Source organism: Conger conger, chromosome 9 (assembly GCF_963514075.1).
Source record: "Conger conger chromosome 9, fConCon1.1, whole genome shotgun sequence".
In the NCBI taxonomy this organism is placed as follows: domain Eukaryota; kingdom Metazoa; phylum Chordata; class Actinopteri; order Anguilliformes; family Congridae; genus Conger; species Conger conger.
This window is the reverse complement of record NC_083768.1, coordinates 22,117,140-22,137,201: the sequence shown is the minus strand read 5'-3', so window position 1 is coordinate 22,137,201 and position 20,062 is coordinate 22,117,140. Positions and strand designations below refer to the sequence as shown.

Below are 20,062 nucleotides of genomic sequence, written 5' to 3'. Positions count from 1 at the left end.
GCTGACATGAAGGCAACACTAACTCAAAAAACCACAAGTTACAACAGTGGTATGCAGAAGAGCATCTCTGAACACACAAACCTTGCTCATTGTTAAAAAATATTTAGCTAAGGATGTGTACATAATGGTTTTAGTTTAGTTTAGTTTTTAAAATACTGTTTTAGTTCATTTTTCCCATGCATTTTAGTTGTAGCCATGGTATAAGAGATACTATACACTCAGTGGGCAATTTATTAGGTTGACTACAGCAGCAGAGTCTGTAGTCTAAAAAAGTCAAATAAATACCTAATAAATTGCTCCCTGAGTGTGTACACCTGTCATATTGAATTATATACTCAGTGATCACTTTATTAGGTATTTTTTAGACTAATTGGTCTTCTGCTGCTGTCGCCGATCCACTTAGAGGTTTGACGAGTTCAGAGATGTTCCTCTGCATACCACACTGTTGTAATGTGTGGTTATTTGCGTTACTGTCACCTTCCTGTAAGCTTTGACCAGTCCCTTCTACTCTGATCCCTCTCATTAACAACGCGTTTTTTGTCCACAGAACTGCTGCTCACTGGATATTTTTAGTTTTTTGAACCATTCTCTGCAAACTCTGCAGACTGATGTGTGTGAAAATCCCTGGAGATCTGCAGTTTAGTTGACTGATTAGATAATCGCATGAATAAGTACGTGCACAGGTGTTCCTAATAAAGGGCTCAGTGAGTGTACTTCATGTTAAATAGCATCCAAATTATAGTTGATTACAGACAGAAATATTTTCATATCACTAAAATAAGAAAGCGGAAGATGGCAGAATGCACTACACGGGTGTTTTTTTATGACTTCAACACTGACTCTGCATTCTGATCCAGTGTTTTGATCTGACATGTGCCCCTCTGAGGCTGATGGTGGGTGCAGGATCAGTGTCTGTGGGATGCTGTGAAACCCGGAGCGGCAACACATTAGGAGGACGATCTCATCATCTGCAAGCAGGAATGCCGCAATGAGTCACCATGTTACCCAGGGATGTAGCCGGGGAGCACAATGACAAGAAAGCAATTTCTCTCCAGAAAAAAACCCCAAACAAAACAAACAACAGAAAATGTAATTTATCCCCCATTAGAGAATAGAGGAAAAGGTAAACTCTACAATGGAGAGGTCTGCCAGCAGCAGTGTGGAATGCGACACAGTTTAGTGGGCTCCGTCGGCCATTTTACCTGAAGGGGTTGGAATCCAGGGGGAGGGCGGACAGGGTGTGTTTGGCAGTGTTCAGCAGTGGGCACTCTGACGGTATGAGGGACAGGTAACGCTGTATTCCTGGCAGACCTGATGTGGCTTCCCAATTCCGCAGACCCTTGAGGGGGGATGTTTTTTAAGGCTCCTGCATTAGGTTTGGGATGGAGGTCTGAGGAGGGCAGATGGGCAGACATGTAGAAAATAGTCATTACGACTCCGTCAACGGTTGTAAAGACACAAAGTGGCAGAAGGAAAAGGCCACCCAAGAATACAAAGGGAGAATCTAATCTAAAGAGAATCTAATGCTGCTATTCTGTTTTAACGACATCATTTTCAACTGGCATAGAAGAGATGCCATAAATGCATGGCATGCTACCAAACTATCCATAACCTTTACAAGGGAAACTTAGAGATATTACACTGATCCGTAAAGTTGCTCCCAAATTGAAAATTCCATTTGTCTGCTTAAGTCTGCTTAGTGGAACGTCAAAGAGCAAAGACTGGCCAATTGCTACCACGGCTAGCTGCACCTGGCATCACGGTTTCTGGCCTGGTGGCTCTCTCCAGGCAAGGGTGGCACTTGACTTCGTCGCAAGGGCCAGCTGGCCTTTTCGCTCTGTCTTCAGCCGTGCCAAACGAGTGGAAGTCCACACGCAGGCCATCTGCATTCAGGTCATGGTTGGTGCCCGCTTGGAAAAAAAGAAATAAATAAAAAAGAGGATAAAATAAGCAACATCTATACATGGTATTCAGAGTGAGCCATCTCTAGGGGTGACAAGACGGGAACAACTCTCTGCATGAAGATACACCGGAATCTATACAAAGTAAAACTGGCAGTACATGGTGGCTTGAGACAAAAAGGAGATGAAATTCCCAGTCAGCAAAAATATGACTTCTCTGAAGTGATCATCATGTTATTTAACATCAGTACAGTGAAAATGACCACATTTGCAGTGTTTATGCATGCTAAGAGAGGTTTTTTGGAGATTGAGAGAGAGAGGAAGAGAGAGACTCTCGCAATCTATCTATGACTAGTTCAGTAATGGTGTCTGTTTCCACATGTCCAGCTCAATGAACTAGCCTTGCAAGGAGCTTCAGAAACCTACTGTCAGTCCTTGAATATAAGTATAAGGAGCTGAAATACACAGATGCTCACTGACCCTGTGCTTAGTCCACAGAAGAAATACACATTTGTAGGAAAAAAGCAAACCATATTGATCTAGGTGTCTTCTCCTGTACATACTGTATATTTGCACTACACCCATAGTGCAAATATACATAGCTTTCATACCACCCCCATGTTTTTTTGGGGGGGGATTCATTCCTTTTTTCATGGTGCAATTTTCAATCACTATGGTAACAGGATATACTGTTTTAAAGAGTTAAAACTCACGGTTCCATCTATGTAACCTATTTTAAGATGCCATTGCTTTAGCGACAACAGTACCTTATTTTGTAACATGTGGGTGGAAAAACAAGCCTGGGGGGGGACCTCGCCTTCTCTGCATTTTGGAAATCCACATAATACACAGTAATGTCAGAGTCCTTTTCCCAGGAGCAGCAAACCAAATTCTAATTCTAAAAATGTGCTAACTCGGAGAAAAGACGATAGAATGTCCATTGTTTACTAAAAATTTATCTGGAGGAACTATCATTGTTGTCAAAATATTTTATTATTATTCAGTAAGCTTATAAATAAGACTTATTTTTTATGATCTTCTCAACCTGTTGCTGTCTGAGGAGAGCGCAAGAAGAGTGGGGTTGAGACAGAAAGGTAGGGGGTGGATGACAGGTGGGGGGAAGTGCAAACAGGTGAAACATGTTCTATAGTTTAGTAAGCAAAATGCAGTATTTTACACTTCATGATATCATTTAGTTTCCTTTTGGAGCTTTTGGAGTCTCCAAATGTCCTTTTTGGAAAACTGCCTCGACAGGTAAAAAAAAAACTGTGTTGCTTCGTGCAATATTTGTAAGTAAAAAGATGATCCATAGCAGAGACAAACTCAGTAATTAACGCTCTTAATAGACTATGCCACTGAAAAAACAGCATCTGTCAAAAGCATGTACAATTCAAGGAAGCCTAAGAGAGATCAGAGAATCTGTCCATGAATTAATGCCACACGCAAAGAAGAAAAAAAACCTTCATACTTCATACCTCATAAAATAATCAGTAGTAGTCCATGTTTAATAACGCCATGGGGACTGTAAAAAAACATGTAACCAATAGACCCCCCATAGAAACATTAACTATAAAATGTGCATATATTAGAAAATATCCATATTTTCCAAATATTCTCCAATTTGAACTAATATGTATGAAGAAGCAGTTTCTCTTTCACTCTACAAACCATGGTGAAGTCACATTCTAAGGTCACTGGTGAGCAATGCTATAGTCAATTATCATATTATGGGGCTGCCAGCCATGGTCAGCCTAGTCCTGATTGGTTTTGGGGCTTAGGAAGCATCGCTGCATTACACACACACACGCCTTAACCAGCTCCACTCAGGAGCCCTTATCTGTGCATGTCCTTATGAGAAATTCTATCCCGCCTCTCCCCATTAGAAAGAGTTTTCAACTTTGCTGTCGATAAGGCAGAGTGGCCAGGTGGCGATTTGATTCAGCGCAGCTGTGAAAAGACTCTCTCTCCCTCCAGTAAAACTCGCAGCAGACGTATTATAATTCCACCCTTGGTACCTCTTAAATATTTGGGATACGCAGCCTTTTTCACTGGCTCTTTTTCACACCGGAATCTCCAAATATTCAGTCGGTTGAGATGCATGCATCCTGCACCACATAATCACGAGATTTCTGAAGGTCAGCGCTATAGCCCAAAACGCTCCCGTCATCCTGACACCCTCCTGCTGCACCACAACGTAAGCGCTGTAAAAGTTATTGCATGATGGAAGGGAAAACTGTTTTCATTTATCTGCACAGAGCCGTGGGTGGGCTTTCGCGGAAGCCGGGAGATTAATCAGGGAGATGAGTGACTCTGTGACTCCGCCCTGAATCTCATCGCTGCCCAGTGTAGGGAAGCGCATGCTTTTCATTATCCGAGTGTGACGACGCCATTAATATTGATAATGAACGCAATGGTTGTGAGACAAAACTGGGATGTCAGTGAGTCACTTCACCCACAATGCATCTGTAGTGGTTTCTCCGCAACGATCCAAACTTTCGCAAGATTGCCATTAGCCAGCTGGACGGTTAAATATTACTACTAACACTAATTACTATATTTAATTTAAATAGCTTCCCTCTCTCTATCCCATTACCAGACAACAAGTAAGGTTATCTTCATTGATGTGCAAGCATTCGTATTCAAAATTGGAATAGTGTTTATACATAACACCCAAATATCACTATTTACTGTGTGCAAATGCGCACACACAATAGCCCTGAATAATACATGTTGTGCATCTTGTAGTTACATCAAGAACAGTAAGATATTTTGAAGATATTTTGTTTTGTACTGTATTCATCCAGAGTGGGGCCAGCCATTAAATATATAGGAGAAAGACAATAAAACACAATTGTTCTGTATGCAAGGTGATGGAACATTTGCTCCAACAATACAAGGACAGAGCTTTGAATGGAAGTAATTTTCAGGTGTAGACATTGCAAGCACGTGATGCGGTAACATGGTATAGCAGCACCTGTGTGTGTCTGGCAGCGCCTTGTGTCAGTTTCAGGAACGTCACTCTTCTCGTTCAACATGAGAAGCAGCTGAGGCATCTCTGTCTGTGCAGTTCCTTTGGAGACCGGCTGGTTCTGGGGGAAGCCCTCCTGGTTTTGAGGAACCTGCTCCTGGCTGGGTGTGAGCAGGACTTTTTTGAGGAAGTCCTGGATCTCTGCTACGCTCTGAGTGCTGCTGGAGGTTGGAAGCGAGGGCCAGGGAGCTGCTGGGCTCTGACTCACCCTTCCGCTCCAGGGTTGGGCGGGGTGTGGGAGTGCCGGGAACTCCTCTATTGCGGGCAGCCAGGGGACTGTCTTGCCCTTCGGAGCCTGGACGCTCTTCAGGAGCTTCTCTGCACTTCTCTGCTGCCTCTCCTCTGTGGAGGGTCCGTCCTGCTTGGAGTCGTGTGGGTCTTCCTCATGACGAGAGAAATCTTTGCGGACCTCCGGACCCCTGGGCTGAATGTTGTGTTCCTTCGACAAGCTCTGGAACTCTTGCTGGACCATCTGCTTGATCTCAGAACGCAGCTGAACTTCGCTGTGAGATGCAAAAAGAAAGGAAAGAAAAGTAAATTGTAATTGTAGCAGTGCTGGCAATGTACACTCAGTGAGCATTTTATTAGGTATTATTTCGACTTCTGCTGCTGCAGCCTATCCACGTAAGAGGTTTGACGTGTTTTATATTCAGAGATGCTCTTCTGCATACCACTGTTGTAATGTGTAGTTATTTGCATCACTGTCACCTTCCTGTCAGCTTTGACCAGTCTGGCCATTCTCCTCTGACGTCTCTCATTACCAAGGAATTTGTGCCTGCAGAACTGCTGCTCACTGGATGTTTGTTTTTAGCATAATTCTCTGCAAACTCTAGAGACTGTTGTGTGTGAAATCCCAGGAGATAAGCAGTTTCTGAGATATTCAAATAACCCAGTCTGGCACCAACAAACATTCCATGGTCAAAGTCACTTAGATTACATTTCTTACCCATTGGTCTGAAAAAAAGCTGAACCTCATGACCATGTAAGCATGCTTTTATGCATTTAGTTGCTGCCACATGCTTGGCTGAATAAATATCTGCATTAACAAGCTGGTATACAGGTCTACCTAATGAAGTGCTCAGTGAGTGTATTACATCAGAAAGTCCCTGTATATCTGCAATGTAACAGAATGGCGTCAGAAAAGCAGCCAGAAACATTTAGTCAACTTATGATGGTGATGATGACAGTGATGACAAACATCATCGTCATCATTATCATCATCACCATTACCATCGTCATCATCAAAACTATAACAGGCTTACAGATTGTTGCACAGTTAAATACGAGTAAGTCGAGTAAGGTTGGCCTTCACCCATTCATATTATTTCTGCGCAAAAACTGCAGAGGCTGGCTCCTAATATGAATATTTAACAAGGTTCTTGTTAGTCATCGGCACTCCACTGTGGAACAGACAGTACGCCTGGCCAGTCACATGCTGCACCTGCATTCCCTCAGACTGGCGAGGACAGATGGCAGTCCTGCTCGCAAGGACTGCAGGAACAAGCCGCAGCTCCCATTGTGTAGAAAACTACCTTTTCACTCTTAAAAAATCCCTCAGGAATCGTGTGCTTTACACTAATGCAAGGGACCAGTCAATGGAGGAATGAGTATGAGGCACATTCAAGCTAACAGTGAAATAGTGAAATTGTGATTCACTTTAACTTACTATAGCGTGATCAGGAAGCAAAGACAAAAGCATCTTCAAAGTATTCCAAAAATATGGGGCCACACTTTAGAATATGGCTCAGTTATCAATACTTTAACTATTTGCTTCATATCACCGGCACTTTTTTTTCTGATAGCAGTTTCTCCAGTTTTCATTCATATATTCCAGTTTTTAAATTATAATGTTTTTCATCAAGACATTATAATGTCAAATGTAGTCTATCACTTAGATTAGCAGTCTGCTTAAGGTTTAAAAGATAAACTTATGTGATTTAATATTGCTTCTCAAATGCCACAAGCCATTTTTTTTTTTAACGTATTGTTTTTACTATTGTTCCTAAAGCATTGACCTCTATGCTGGGCTACAGTAATTAAGACTTTGACAGAACAAGGACCAGCCAATCTGGTTGTGATTTAACAATGCATACTTAGTTATATATAATTTTGTAGGCCTGTTTCACCTATTTCTCTGTCTATGTCTATGTCTCTTACATCTCAGCCTCATAATGGCTTCCTTGACTTTTATTGGCACAACTCTGGTCCTCATGTTGACAAATGCCAATAACAGACTCCAAAGGCAATCAACAGTCTAGCATCAAGACTAGATGCTGAAAGCTATATAATAGCTGCACTAGGGAAGTGAATGAACGCTCCTGTAAAGCCATTTGTCCGAAATAGTATGGCACCCTGAAATGTATAAAAAAGGCTGTAATTCCAACACCAATCACCTCATACGGATGTGAATACACTCTAATCAAAGCTGACAAACTACACGTCAGCATTAAACATTCATTACATTCCATTTCAAATCCAATGTGAGTATGGAGCAAAAACAACAGAAACTGTGTCACTGTCCAAATACTTACATATTGCACTGCATGTTTCGGTATTTAGGTGAAATAACCATCGTATTAACTTGAATGGAACACATCCTTGCTGGGTTTTTTTTTACCAAAATAAAAGTAATGAATGCTTTTTAATTACTGAGGTAATTTAATATATTTATGTCAAAGTGATAATGGCAACTTTGTTTCAGTTCAATTCCGGAAAACAGTTTTGGATGTTAGTTATAGTAGTCTATTATATACATTCACATTCACACCCCTCACTTACACTGTAATGACTAATTTGCAACAGACACATATTTTACCATATCCCAGTCCATGCATTCATGTGTGTAATTAACAGCTGCCAAGTCAAAAGGTCGCACTATTTCTACATACAGCATATTTGCATATTATAGATGCATTACAGCAGCACCCATGAGGTAGCATCCACGCAACAGAGCAGGTTATTGCATGGCGAAAATAATAAGCCCTAGCTGTTTCACCACAAATAACCATGAGAGATTTCCCAAAGGGATGCATTTTTGATATGATAATACTTTCCCATAAAAAGGTATTTCGATCTTGGGACCCACTGAAGGTTTCAGTTGTGGTCAGATTGACTGATTGGATTGGATGTGCAGTTCTTGAGGGTTTTCTTAACTAGAATATTATGTTGAGAACACATTTTGTTGGCAGATTCTTTGCGTCAGTGTGGAAATATATAAATAAATCAATAACTAGCATTCTCTTTTTGATTTATTAACTAAATTGCTGCCACACACTGTTGCAAATTAAGCCTCTCGCTGCACTGGTGTGAATCACTTTGCTATGACATGTTTTCCTTGGTTGAACTGGTAATCCTTAGTGAACTGGTGATCTGAATAACACTGTGCTGTAGGTGCTGACCTTGCCATAGCAAAGGCAAGACAATTCATCACGGGTTAAATTCCCATGCTGTATTGTATAGACAGTTATAGCAAATTAAGTAAGTAAGTAAATACAATGTATTTGACTGGCACACACGTACCCATACAATTTGTTGTAACAGTACTTGTGTTACATGACTACAACCCTTTGCCTAGTCTTTTCTTAAAAGAGTAGTATGTATTTGCTATAGTGCCCTGAGTTGAATTTCTGTGAAACTGTATTTATGTCTTCAGCCAAACCTATAGTTTGTTAAACGCATACATTTGTGACTTTTAATTGTTGCATTTTAAAATAAAATTAGTCAAGAGTTGAACAGCGAGTGAAATGCTTTTTTGTAATCTCCTTTACAAATCAATTTTGAGTCCAGGTGGTGGTGCTTGAAAGAACACTTCCTATAGTTTACTACACAATTTATTCCACTTTGTTAAACATTATGGCCCCACAATATTACAATATTAAAATGTCAGAATTTCTTCCCGACCCAACTGGCCGGTAATCTGTGAAAAATAATAGTTTTAGTTTGGCTATCCTATATTCTAAATTGTGTTGTTGTTGCTATTGTTTCTTTGGGAAATCTCCTTCTTTGACAGTTCTAATTAATAAAACATATTAATTGCATTGGTGATAGGCCTATTCCTGACAAGGGAATATTACCACGACTAGGGCTACTGCTGCTGATAATAATCCATCCGTCCATCCATTATGTAACCCACTTATTCCTGGTCAGATTCTCATTTCCCATCAGTATCCCAGCATGCATTGAGTGAGAGAGAGAGGAATACACTGGACACGCCACAAAGACACCCCAGGGCACATACACCATTCACTAACACCTAACCTCTCCAATCAATCTAACCTGCATGTGTTTGAACTGTGGGAGGAAAGCGGAGTACCAAGAGGAAACCCACACGAACACGGGGAGAACAAGCAAACTCCACAGAAAGGCCCAGACCGAACACCGGGACATAGGACCTTCTTGTGGTTAGGCAATAATCCCACCCGCTGCACCATATTAATACTAATGATACTACTACTACTACTACTACTACTACTACTACTACTACTACTACTAATAATAATAATAATAATAATAATAATAATAATAATAATTCTCAAGAACATTTCATAGAGCTAACAAACAGTCGTGATTGAAAGTTATGCAACTCACTGTCGCCCAGGGATCGTGATTTTGGTAACATCGGGAGTGCCTTTAATGCTGTTTTCGCTGTCGCAGGTTATTTTGTTGAGTGGTGCAGTTTCAGAATTCACAATTATACCGGCGGGCTTATTTGTATTCTGCGGTGAACCTGACCCAAGGTCTTGTCCTGGGGATTGAATCCTCGTCCAAATTTTAAAACATATTATATCCAAGTCGTCTTTCGGCGTGTTCGGGTGGATCCACACCGATCGGGGAAATGGTCCACACGCATCCCATGGATGTTTTCGATGGCCTGTGCCAAGGTTAGACGCGAACATCCTTTTGGAGTAACCTATCTTCGATTGCATGGTCAATTATTCTGGTCAATGTGATAAATGATAAACGTTGGAATGCTTTGTTTGAATATGTTTTGGATTCCAATTTAGAGTGTGCGCAGGCCAACTGCCAAAACCATGGGAACTAATGTGCGTCACATATTTACGCTAGGACACAGAATACAACATGGTGCGCAAAATCCAGTAGCCGCTTTTGGGGTAAATTCAAGTTAATCATGCCAACGGAGTAAACCATCGCATGGATAGATTCAATTTAATGTGCGTGCATTTATTTATTTATTAAGGACAGACACGTTCATTAGGCTACTCGGATTTTATATAAGCTTGGCTATCATAACCAAGGAAACGAACAAATAAATCAATTAATAAATTCACGCTTATATGTGTGGGCAATAGAAATAATGCTCACCGGTAAGCTACTCTTACCAATATGCACATTGACCCGGTCCGTAACTGTCCTGCCTATTGTGTTTATTAATATTCTATTCTAAGTATTCAATCATAACCTACCCAATCTCTCCACATTCCCAACTTGCTAACAGAATTGTATTATTATACTGGCCTATACCCTATAGGCTACTACCTGTAGCCTAAAAGACGGACCACCTTGGCGGCATAATGCAACAGTCTCTTGCGACATCTGATTCATTCAAAGAGTTCGATATATGGATAGTTTCTCATTGTGGTTATTATTGACGCTGTTGTGTGTAGCCTACTGGCAACAACATTTTTTGCATTAGGTCTAAATCATATCGTACGTTATTATACGGTGTAATTTGTATTTTTAATTTGGCTGCATAGTATTAATGGGCAGCGATGCAGGTCAACACGCCTAATGACTTTAGACGGAAGGGGTTCAGGTTATTACCAAAAAAGCGCTTTAAACTTTAAGGGAGGGAGGGAGGGGGGGGGGGGTTGCTGGGAGAGAGAGAGAGTGAGAGAGCGTGTTTGTGAGAGAGAGGGGGAGAGAGAGCAAGAGAGAGAGAGACGTCGACGGAGTGCGCTTTGCAGTCTCTTCGCGTCGTTAAGACTGGAAATACTATACGCTGAAAAAGGCTCAAGATACTGGAAATAAATGATCGATTACTTATTGATTTCCATTGATTTGTTTAAAGATCCAAGATGTCAAGAGGGCTGTAAACTTTGTGATGGGGAGAACGGACTCTTGGCGATTTCGGTCTGTTTTTATCTTTGTTTTTTCCGGTATGCCGTTATTTATTCTAAGACAGGGTGAAATATGAAGTATCCACAGTGAAGATAAGGCTATTAATTCAAACAAAATTAGAGTAGCCTGCAAGCAGAAGCTTCTTGCGAGAGCAGAAGGAGGGTTCGCCTCTCTCTCGTCTGAAATCTCACAGAACATTTTCAGGGGAGATATATGACCGCTTGTTGATAGAAACATATATTTTTTAGAAGTATTTGTTTTAATTCTTGTGGATCTGTTTGACGCTGAAATCTTTCCACTAAAATTCTCTAACCCCGCCGTCCGCATGAGATGGTTCAGTCCAGCTGCAGAAGCGGAGTCTCAATGCATTGGGATTTTTCTCAGCGCCGACACAAAGTGAATCTTCCTTTTAAAACCATCTGATAACGTGCCTGCCAAAAATCCTGCCATGAGCGCCGCTTTGAATTCTGACGGAACGGGACTAGTAAGGACAGCATGCAGATGCACATATAGCGGGGCGAGGAAACTGGACGGACTAGGGATTTTTGCGCTAATGAAGGTGGGAGTACAAGCGCACTACTGGAGCCGGGTTCTCTTCTTGTATATGGGGTTGCTGGCTGCATCGGTAAAGGGTAAGTTACCCGTTCTGTATTATGCCGCCTGTGCACGGCGCAGAAGGGGGAGCCGAGCGATAATAGGCTCTTGTTTGAAGACAACACAGTGTTTGTTTATCCACAAATTACATTTCGCCGTCTTGTCTCCCCCAAAGTTCCTCTGAGATTTATTGGTGTCATACTGAAATGATTGCCGAAATACTTGCGGCAATCCTCCTTGTGTCCCCAACACTGGACTTAATTTTCATGATCAAATGTGTTTTTATGAAATGGGTTTAAGGGAAACGTTGAGAAACCACGTTCAAATGACGATTACATAAATGATAAATGTTCTGTTATCCGTGTTGCGTTACAGGACAGCGCACGGTAAGGTAGCCATTTGGGTTATATGGATATTGTAATGGTCACACGGACTGGACATTCGTTGTAGGCTACATGTAATTGTGCGTGCTGTTTGCCGTAAATGCCCAATTGTGCATCGTTTCGCCCCCTCCTCCTTCCTCTGTTTAAAACATTATGCTGAGATTGGTGTCAGCACCATATTTTAGCTCGCTGTCCACATAATGCGCTTATGCAGTGGCGAACGGATTCTACTGCAATTTCCCAAATCTCAAATCTGTCAATTATCTTGTATTGAGTTTTACATTGGATTTTTCCTGAAAACTGTTAGTGAAACGAATCAGAAATGTAAGGTAACAACATAGACTTAAATTTCATATTGCCTCAGCGATAGCCTCTGTTTGCTATCTATAAAGACTGACTATGAAATGGGTTACACTGTAGTCTATATCTGAGAATCTTCCCTAGCTCATAAGGAAAAGTATCTGCTTTTAGCTTTTCAATAAATGTGTCTCTGTTACTTTTAATGTGTAGCTACTACAGGCTGTATACCATCATTTGGATAATATGTTATTTCTAAATGAATTGCCGAAATCAATGCTATTAAAAGAGGGACCGCAGCCTACCTTGGTGTTCCTTTCACGTTTGTGTGTGTTTGTATGCGTGTGTGCGCGCGCGCGGGCGCGCGAGTACCGAGTTGCTTCATTTACAGGTGGCAATAGCAAATGTGTATGTTTTCATTGAATGGATTCAGGTCTTAATGATGCTGTGCTCCGGAATGGCAGCAGTTTTTTAAAACATACTTGTCAAAGTAGCACTGGGATCTTACTAAACGAAGGAACAGGAACTGAACTTGAAATTATCGGCAAAAATCCCATGTAGGCTACGTGTTATGCAACACAAGGCGCATATTAAGAAAACTTAGATAGTTCCAATTTCGTTTTAATTGTATATTTATCGCATGTGATAAATATATTTAATTGTCATTCGTAACTAGCCTGTGCAATGTTTCCCCTTTCTTTTGTGGGGATCAGTGACTTCTACTACGAGGACGGAATCAATCAGTGCAATAAACGTCCCTTGTTACTCCCTTTCCGCCTCGTCTTCTTCTCTAGTTTCATTCTACTGCCATGGGCTGGACCTCAAAATAAAACGAAATGCTGGATGTTTCATTCAAAGAAAGCTTTATAAGAGTTTATTCTTTTCTTGCACTGAGAATTATCCATTTGCATAGGGGAAAAGACACAACCAGGGGCAGCTTGGGGACAGATTATTGGGTCATTTCGCCTCCTTACTAAAACACATAGGCTAGATCTCACCTGATGAGAATGGCCACAGGGAAAAAAAGGCTTTTGAAGGACAATCGCTCAGAAGTGTTAACAACGCCGGTCTATTTGAGTGTTAACGAGCTTGCCGCCTCCTGAAGTGCTACCAATGTCCCGTATTGATAGATATGTTAGTGATCAATATAATAGGCTATGTGTCAGATGTGGCTTGAACCCGTGGAAATGCCACTGCTAACACATAGTGCAAGGATGCGGTTGTCGGCTGAAGCCGTTTGTGTTGTATTGGGTTATCCATTCCAAAGCAGTTGCCCTATTTTCCCATTGAGCGGCACCAAAGCTTCACAGTTGCACATCAGCTAGGCGATATGAACTCTATGTGCAGGTATTGTCAGCTTGGTTTTAGACCACGAACACGTCAAGTGCATGTCCTCTGTAGCTTGAAACATATAACGGTAAGAGTTTCAATAACAAGCGTTTGGATCGCTCGTGAAATTATATCAGTTACAGTAAACGACTATACATACAGTTCGAATGGCCTGGTCTTCTGACGCAGTGGGGACATGGAGTACTTCGACTAAGTTACATTAAGGAAGTCGCTTAATTATCTCATTGTCTGAACGTTTGCGAAGCCATCTGCTCTCCAGCTCACCTGCACACATCGATAGATACACTTCCGACAGGGCTCCGGCTCCCTAGTGTTACCTGTGCCAAAGGAATCTTTTCAAAATTGCAACACCACTGTAGCCTGCTGTTTCTAATTTCACACCATCCACGATTTAGTTCCATAATAGAAAGGTGTAGGTTATGAAGTGTTTACACAGTTTTCGCTTGGATATTTGTAAGTAAGCTGCGGCCGAACCCTTCTTGCCAGCGGTTGAAGCCTATCTGAACTATTGATAGGCTACACATTACCTACGTGCTTGTAGTAGAAGGGATCCAGTAATATTCCATTATAAATATGGCCTACTGAAATATGCAGGCTACTTGCGATTCTGGTTGTGATTCCGCAACTAACATGTGATCGAACACCTGGCAATACGAGCTCCAGCGCAGTGGATTAATGTAGCCTATTGGTCAGGTGTTCTGTATTTACTTGGTTCCCCTTCTTTGCATTAAATGCAATTCCTTACTTAATGTTACGAAACAAAAGTTGCAGCGTCAGTGTATATTTATGATGCAACTTGGGTGCAACATCATTAAGCACTAGCGAACTGGTTGGCAAGCAGAGAACTGCTTAATAAAAATCCAAGCATCTGCGGATGCATTCAAATTGCATTTCGCTCACCAAAGCGGCGTGTTCTTACTTCTTCTGCTGAATTTCTAACATATTAATATTTATGGTGAGATTTGTTTGGTCCTTTTAAAACTTATAATGGAGAATTACAATATCACATTATTATGAATCGATTGGCAACAAGTGCCTATGCATCTACGGCGGTAAGGGATAGGCTACACGTGAATGGTGCACATGAATGTATTCAGAAGAGGGCAGCTATAGCCTATCGTCTATGTTAACACAAAGTGGTAAGTCTATTCAAAGGTTGTTTAACTATTGAACGGGTCATATTGTAGATCTGTATCGTTTTGGCTTAATTTCACCATTTACTTTCCTGAAAACCCTGGAAGGCTATATTTAGTGGTATCTGCTTTCGTACCCCCCATGGACCAAAACCTACATTAATTTCCCCAGCACGCAATGACCATCCTTTGCCTTGATTAAATTAGAGCCACAAAGGAATTGAAGCTGAAGTAAGAAGAGAAATCACCTTTGTTTTATATAGAGCCCACGTGTTCTTAATAATAATACAAATGATTAAATACAAAAGTCCCAGTGCATGCATGAAGTTAATGAATCAACAACACATATAATGTTATGTAATAAAACTAATAGTTTGATTTTAACACTTTAATCACAAAATAAAGATTATAGAAAACCAATTCTCTTTTCAGACTAATTGTAATCTTGTTTGTTTCACGGTTACCAGTATCTTATAGGCAAAACTATTAGATACACTATATCAGTATACTTCTTCATAGTCTTAGATCAAATACAAAAAGGCCACACTGTTTATTGTCTGAACCAGTTGCTCTATTTTATACATATATATGTAATATATATAGGCGGCACGGATGGTGCAGTGGGTAGCACTGCCGCCTCACAGCAAGGAGGTCCTGGGTTCGAATCCCCGTCGGCCGGGGCCTCTCTGTGCAGAGTTTGCATGTTCTCCCCGTGTCTGCGTGGGTTTCCTCCGGGTACTCCGGTTTCCTCCCACAGTCCAAAGACATGCACGTTAGGCTGATTGGAGAGTCTAAATTGCCCGTAGGTATGAGTGTGTGAGTGAATGGTGTGTGTGCCCTGCGATGGACTGGCGACCTGTCCAGGGTGTATTCCTGCCTTTCGCCCAATGTATGCTGGGATAGGCTCCAGCCCCCCTGCGACCCTGATCAGGATAAGCGGGTTCAGATAATGGATAGATGGATGGATGGATGGATATATATATATATATAAAATACATTAAATATTGGCCCGGTATCTTCAAAAAACACACAGAGCACAGACACACACACACACACACACACACAAGATACAAAAGCGACAAAATAAAAAGTCCAGTGATTCAGGACCATGGACAGCTATTTCCTGGAGTGACAGAAGTGAAATCGGCTGTCAAGGACCGCTATTTCTCTGTAACCTACAGCCACAATGAGCATGGGTCAAAGTAGTGCAACAATGCTACCTACAGCCACAATGAGCATGGGTCACAGCGTCTGCTTGAGCTCTCTCCATGCAGCTGCAGCCAAAACCACACCTCCAACAATACAACTTCAACTATCCACCCACTCGCAGCTTCATTGTGCTGTTAGAAAAACGCCGCCTGTTGAAATCAGGCTTTCCCCAGCGCCGTCTCCACCCCCAATTCACTGCATTACATGTGTGGGTGGACGAGATCGCCATACTCCGCAGACAAGTGTGGGTGGACGAGGGCTAAACACAGCTCCACACAGGTTGTGGTATTCTTGCTGTATTTTTGTGTCTCTCTCTCTTCGGGTGGTTCAAAGCGATGAAGGACTTTGCTTATTCCCACGAAGACGATAGTCATTGGAGAATAAAATAAAAAGTGAAAACATGTAGTGTGTTTGTTCATTCACAGTGGCATGTGAGGAATCCTGATTAGGAAGGATCTGTTTAGGATGATCTGTGTTGTCTCAGCTCTGTTTGTACTGTTCCAGGCTCCCTGTGTAGATGTGGAGAACAGCTGCCTGAGAGCACACTTGCAGGTTGGCCTTGGTCTTGAGAACTGCTGTGGCTTGCTCTGTTCATGTCTCCAGGGCTACCAAGCAAGCGTAAAGCATTATTGCAACTTCACAAAAATTCAGTAAGGTTGTGTAAGGTTATGAAAATAACAGCCTTATCATAATGCTCTGCAACTAACTCACAACTTTCCACTTTTGCAGTAAAAAAAAAATACATAATACATATATTTTGGAAAGTTATGGATACACTGTGTTCTTTTTGGCAGTTGGTAAATGCACCATTTAAAATGCATTCCTGTGGAAAAACAATAATACTGCGACCTGGGCTTATTTACGATGTGATGTAACCAGAACATTCTGCACCTGATCCGTGAGCAGCAATAAGTGGGACGTTCACCCTTGTTTTATTCACATTAACTCGGAACACGGCATTAGAGTGAGTGAGAAATCAGCATTTCAACGCGTGCGCAGCATGTGGGATTTCCCCCCCCCAGGGATAAAGGGGGCAAGAAACCCATTACAGGGTGATGTGCAAAGGAAGCGAGACACACAAGCGAGACACACAAAATGTCTTCCGCGGTCAGCCCTGAAAGGCCCGCTGCGGGGGCCACGGTGCCCGGTGGAGGCGCGTGTGTGAAGCTCTCACCGGGTGAACAGGTGAGCAGTTAACGGCCCGCAGGCCGCGGCACGGCCGACGCTGTGATGCAACCTCCGCCATTAAGGTCAGACCCCAGGACATAACAGTCCCAAATCCCCACGTCAGAAACAGGGACGGCGGGGGCGGACGCCGCGGCGACGGATTTGCATTCTCCCGCTCCTGACCCGTGAGTCGGCTGGCAGCCGGAAGGGAAAGCGGCTCTTTGGTGGCGCTGAGTTTTTAGCCGCTTCAGGACGGAGGCCCGGGTTTTCGATGCTGGCGGGAGGGAGGCGGGCTGATTAATTCCCGCTCCGCAGGGCTCCGGTAGTGAGTCACCAGGCAGCCTCATCTGCGGCGTTTCCGCCCGGACGCGCACGCACCCGCAGCCGCCGGAGAGGGGTCACGGTGGCAGTGAACTCTCCGATCAGCTACGCCGCTTTTCCCCCGCCATATTCCCAGCGACCTTTCGTCGCCTCCTCGCCTTCCTGGAGGATGAAACGTGCCCGAGTGCCGGTCGGTGTGTGCGGAATGGGCTCCGCTTGACCTGGGTTAAGTGCTCGGTTCAAACGGAGATGGCGGCTGCTTTATCTTCATGGCTGAAGGCTCTTCATGCCGGCTCATGGATTGGGAATGTAAAATGCGTGAGGGTCGGCTATCTGATAGCCTTCTCTGAGACGGCTCATTATACTCTTCCGTCGTGCTGTCTGCTTGGCTGGTCCGTCTCTTGAAATGATGCTTACACAAGCCCCGAAGACATTCAAATGATAAACAGATTCTGTGATCCGCTGCAAGAGTTCGATTGTTTCAGCTTTGAAGCTGTGGAGTTAATGTATTAAGCCCTTATGCGGTTACTTATTTATAAGACAAATTTGGATGGAAAAATCACCTAGGATGCAGGTAGTCAACGGCCGAGGTGGGTTTGTGTTTCCCTTCACATTCGTGGTCTTTTCTGGTGATGAGGCGACCGGTGGTGGAGTACATTTCACCAGAGAGATTGGAATGTGTGCTTTCAGTGAGGGGCTCCAAATCCTCCAGGACAGCCTTTCAGGGGTACTATCTCTTTGCGATTGCCAGGAAAGATTCCTCTTCCTTGCAACCTGTCAGTTCTCTGTCTGCTTTAAGACTTTGATTTTGTGTTCTCTTATCTTTGATCCCCCATGATTAGATTATGGAGCTAATCCATTTATGTCTCTCCCAGCTCTGATGCGCCCCCCCCCCCCTCTACCCCTCTCTCATTCTACCTCTGATTGACTTTCTGTTCATTTCTTCACCCATCCCTGTGTTTGACAGGGCTTGATGAAATGTTGCTTGTTGTTCTATTTTTCAACGGGGAATTCCTCTTGTAGTTATATGTTTTCAACCCGTGTTCTTCCGCCTCCAGAAAGCTGCAGCAGTAATTACTGAGCCAGAAAGGCTGAGGGGTATGTCACTGCCTTTCATGAATCTCCATATTTGTGCTCGCGGTAAGCATTGGACTGCTTAGTGTGCTTACGGTTGATGGAATGGCCGCACACTGCGGTATTGCAGACGCTGCGTGGTGTTGTTAAGAGGCAAAGACGTCGCGAATGCCGCGTGTCCTTCCGGTGCACCTTCCTCAGTCAGGAGGGAATAAAAATGAGTGCCAGAGCAGAGTAGGAGAAAGGGAAAATGAGCAGGAAGAGAGCGGAGAGAGGAGGTGGGGGTGAGGGAGTGAGATGCATAGAAGAGTAGGTTTAGGAGATATATATAATCAGGTGTGTGTGTGTGTGAGAGACAGAGAGAGAGGCAACCTGTGAGACAGGAAGGGAGGAGGGCAGCAGTCAGAGAAGGAGTGGGCTCCCAGGACTGTTATCCCTTGTAATCCCTCTCAGTGCCAAGCAGCTGTCAGAACAGCGGGGTCTGTCAGCCTGGAGGGGAGGCCCACGGAGGGGCGGATGCTAATGGGGCGGGGGCCGCAGGATGGGAGGCTGGGACACTGCGGAGAGGACAAACCCAGCACTGCGACACGGCACAGTGGAGGGACATGTCCACATGCTCCACCTAGCGGGGAGGGTGCTGCCTGATCTCTACCTGCCCCCAGTCCTCCCTCAAGGAGCCACGAGAAGCCAAAGGCTTCATAAAATGTCTGCTGTACCGGACTTTGAGGTGGAGGTGTTGCAGCCGCTGGGTCCAGTGCGGTTGCCTGGAGGGCATCCTGAGACATTTGAATGGCCGGCCCAATGCTGATTCGTCACTGAAGACTTAAACCCCCCGCCCTCTGAGTACTATCAGACAAAAGATTGCACAAGGATTCCAATAAATAAGAAAATAATCTCCACTTATGTCTCTTTTTTTTACAGAATGTGAAGTTTTAAGCTACCACACTCTTCTTCAGTTATCATAGATGAGAGAGATGAGATTAAAAAAAAAACTGCAGAAAATAAAGTAATGCAAGACTATTTCATGACAGCCGGGTGTGTCATCAATAATTCGCTGTGGATGATAATGTCAGATGCTTAGCAGTTAAATTATTCTATAACTGAAACAGAATCAATTCTCTTGTCAGGCAGAATACTGCAGAACCCAAAAGTGCCTACTATTATTATTTTTACCATCCTGAAAAAAGTAGGTAAATGTACAGTGGCAATATTATGCCTTCCAACAACACTGAACAGTAATTTTATTTAAGACGCCATATATTCACTGTTACATTTTGTAAGGTCTAATGCTTCATTCAGTCTTCCTGAATGAGTCTCCCAGTGGTGAATAATGACCTGTTTCTATTTGTGTTTCTATCGTATCATACATCACTGTACTGTATGTGCTTTGTCCGTATAAATAGGTACATCTGTAGATTCTATTGCAACCAATTTGGTTCAAGGATGTTCTTAGAGGATCTCATAGTACTGAATTCCATAATACTTGAGATGAGGAAGATGGAGAGGTGGGCGGACACTGGCTATTTC

At 42.9% G+C, this 20,062-nt stretch overlaps 1 protein-coding gene across 1 annotated transcript in view; it reads left to right on the top strand.

Moving 5' to 3' along the window:
- The first annotated feature begins 11,455 nt into the window (after positions 1-11,455).
- The window catches only part of csmd2 (CUB and Sushi multiple domains 2), a 278,599-nt gene continuing 269,992 nt past the window's right edge, over positions 11,456-20,062 (top strand). Inside the window, 1 exon segment of the mRNA XM_061255941.1 lies at positions 11,456-11,639. Coding sequence (XP_061111925.1) covers positions 11,456-11,639 — 184 coding nt within the window.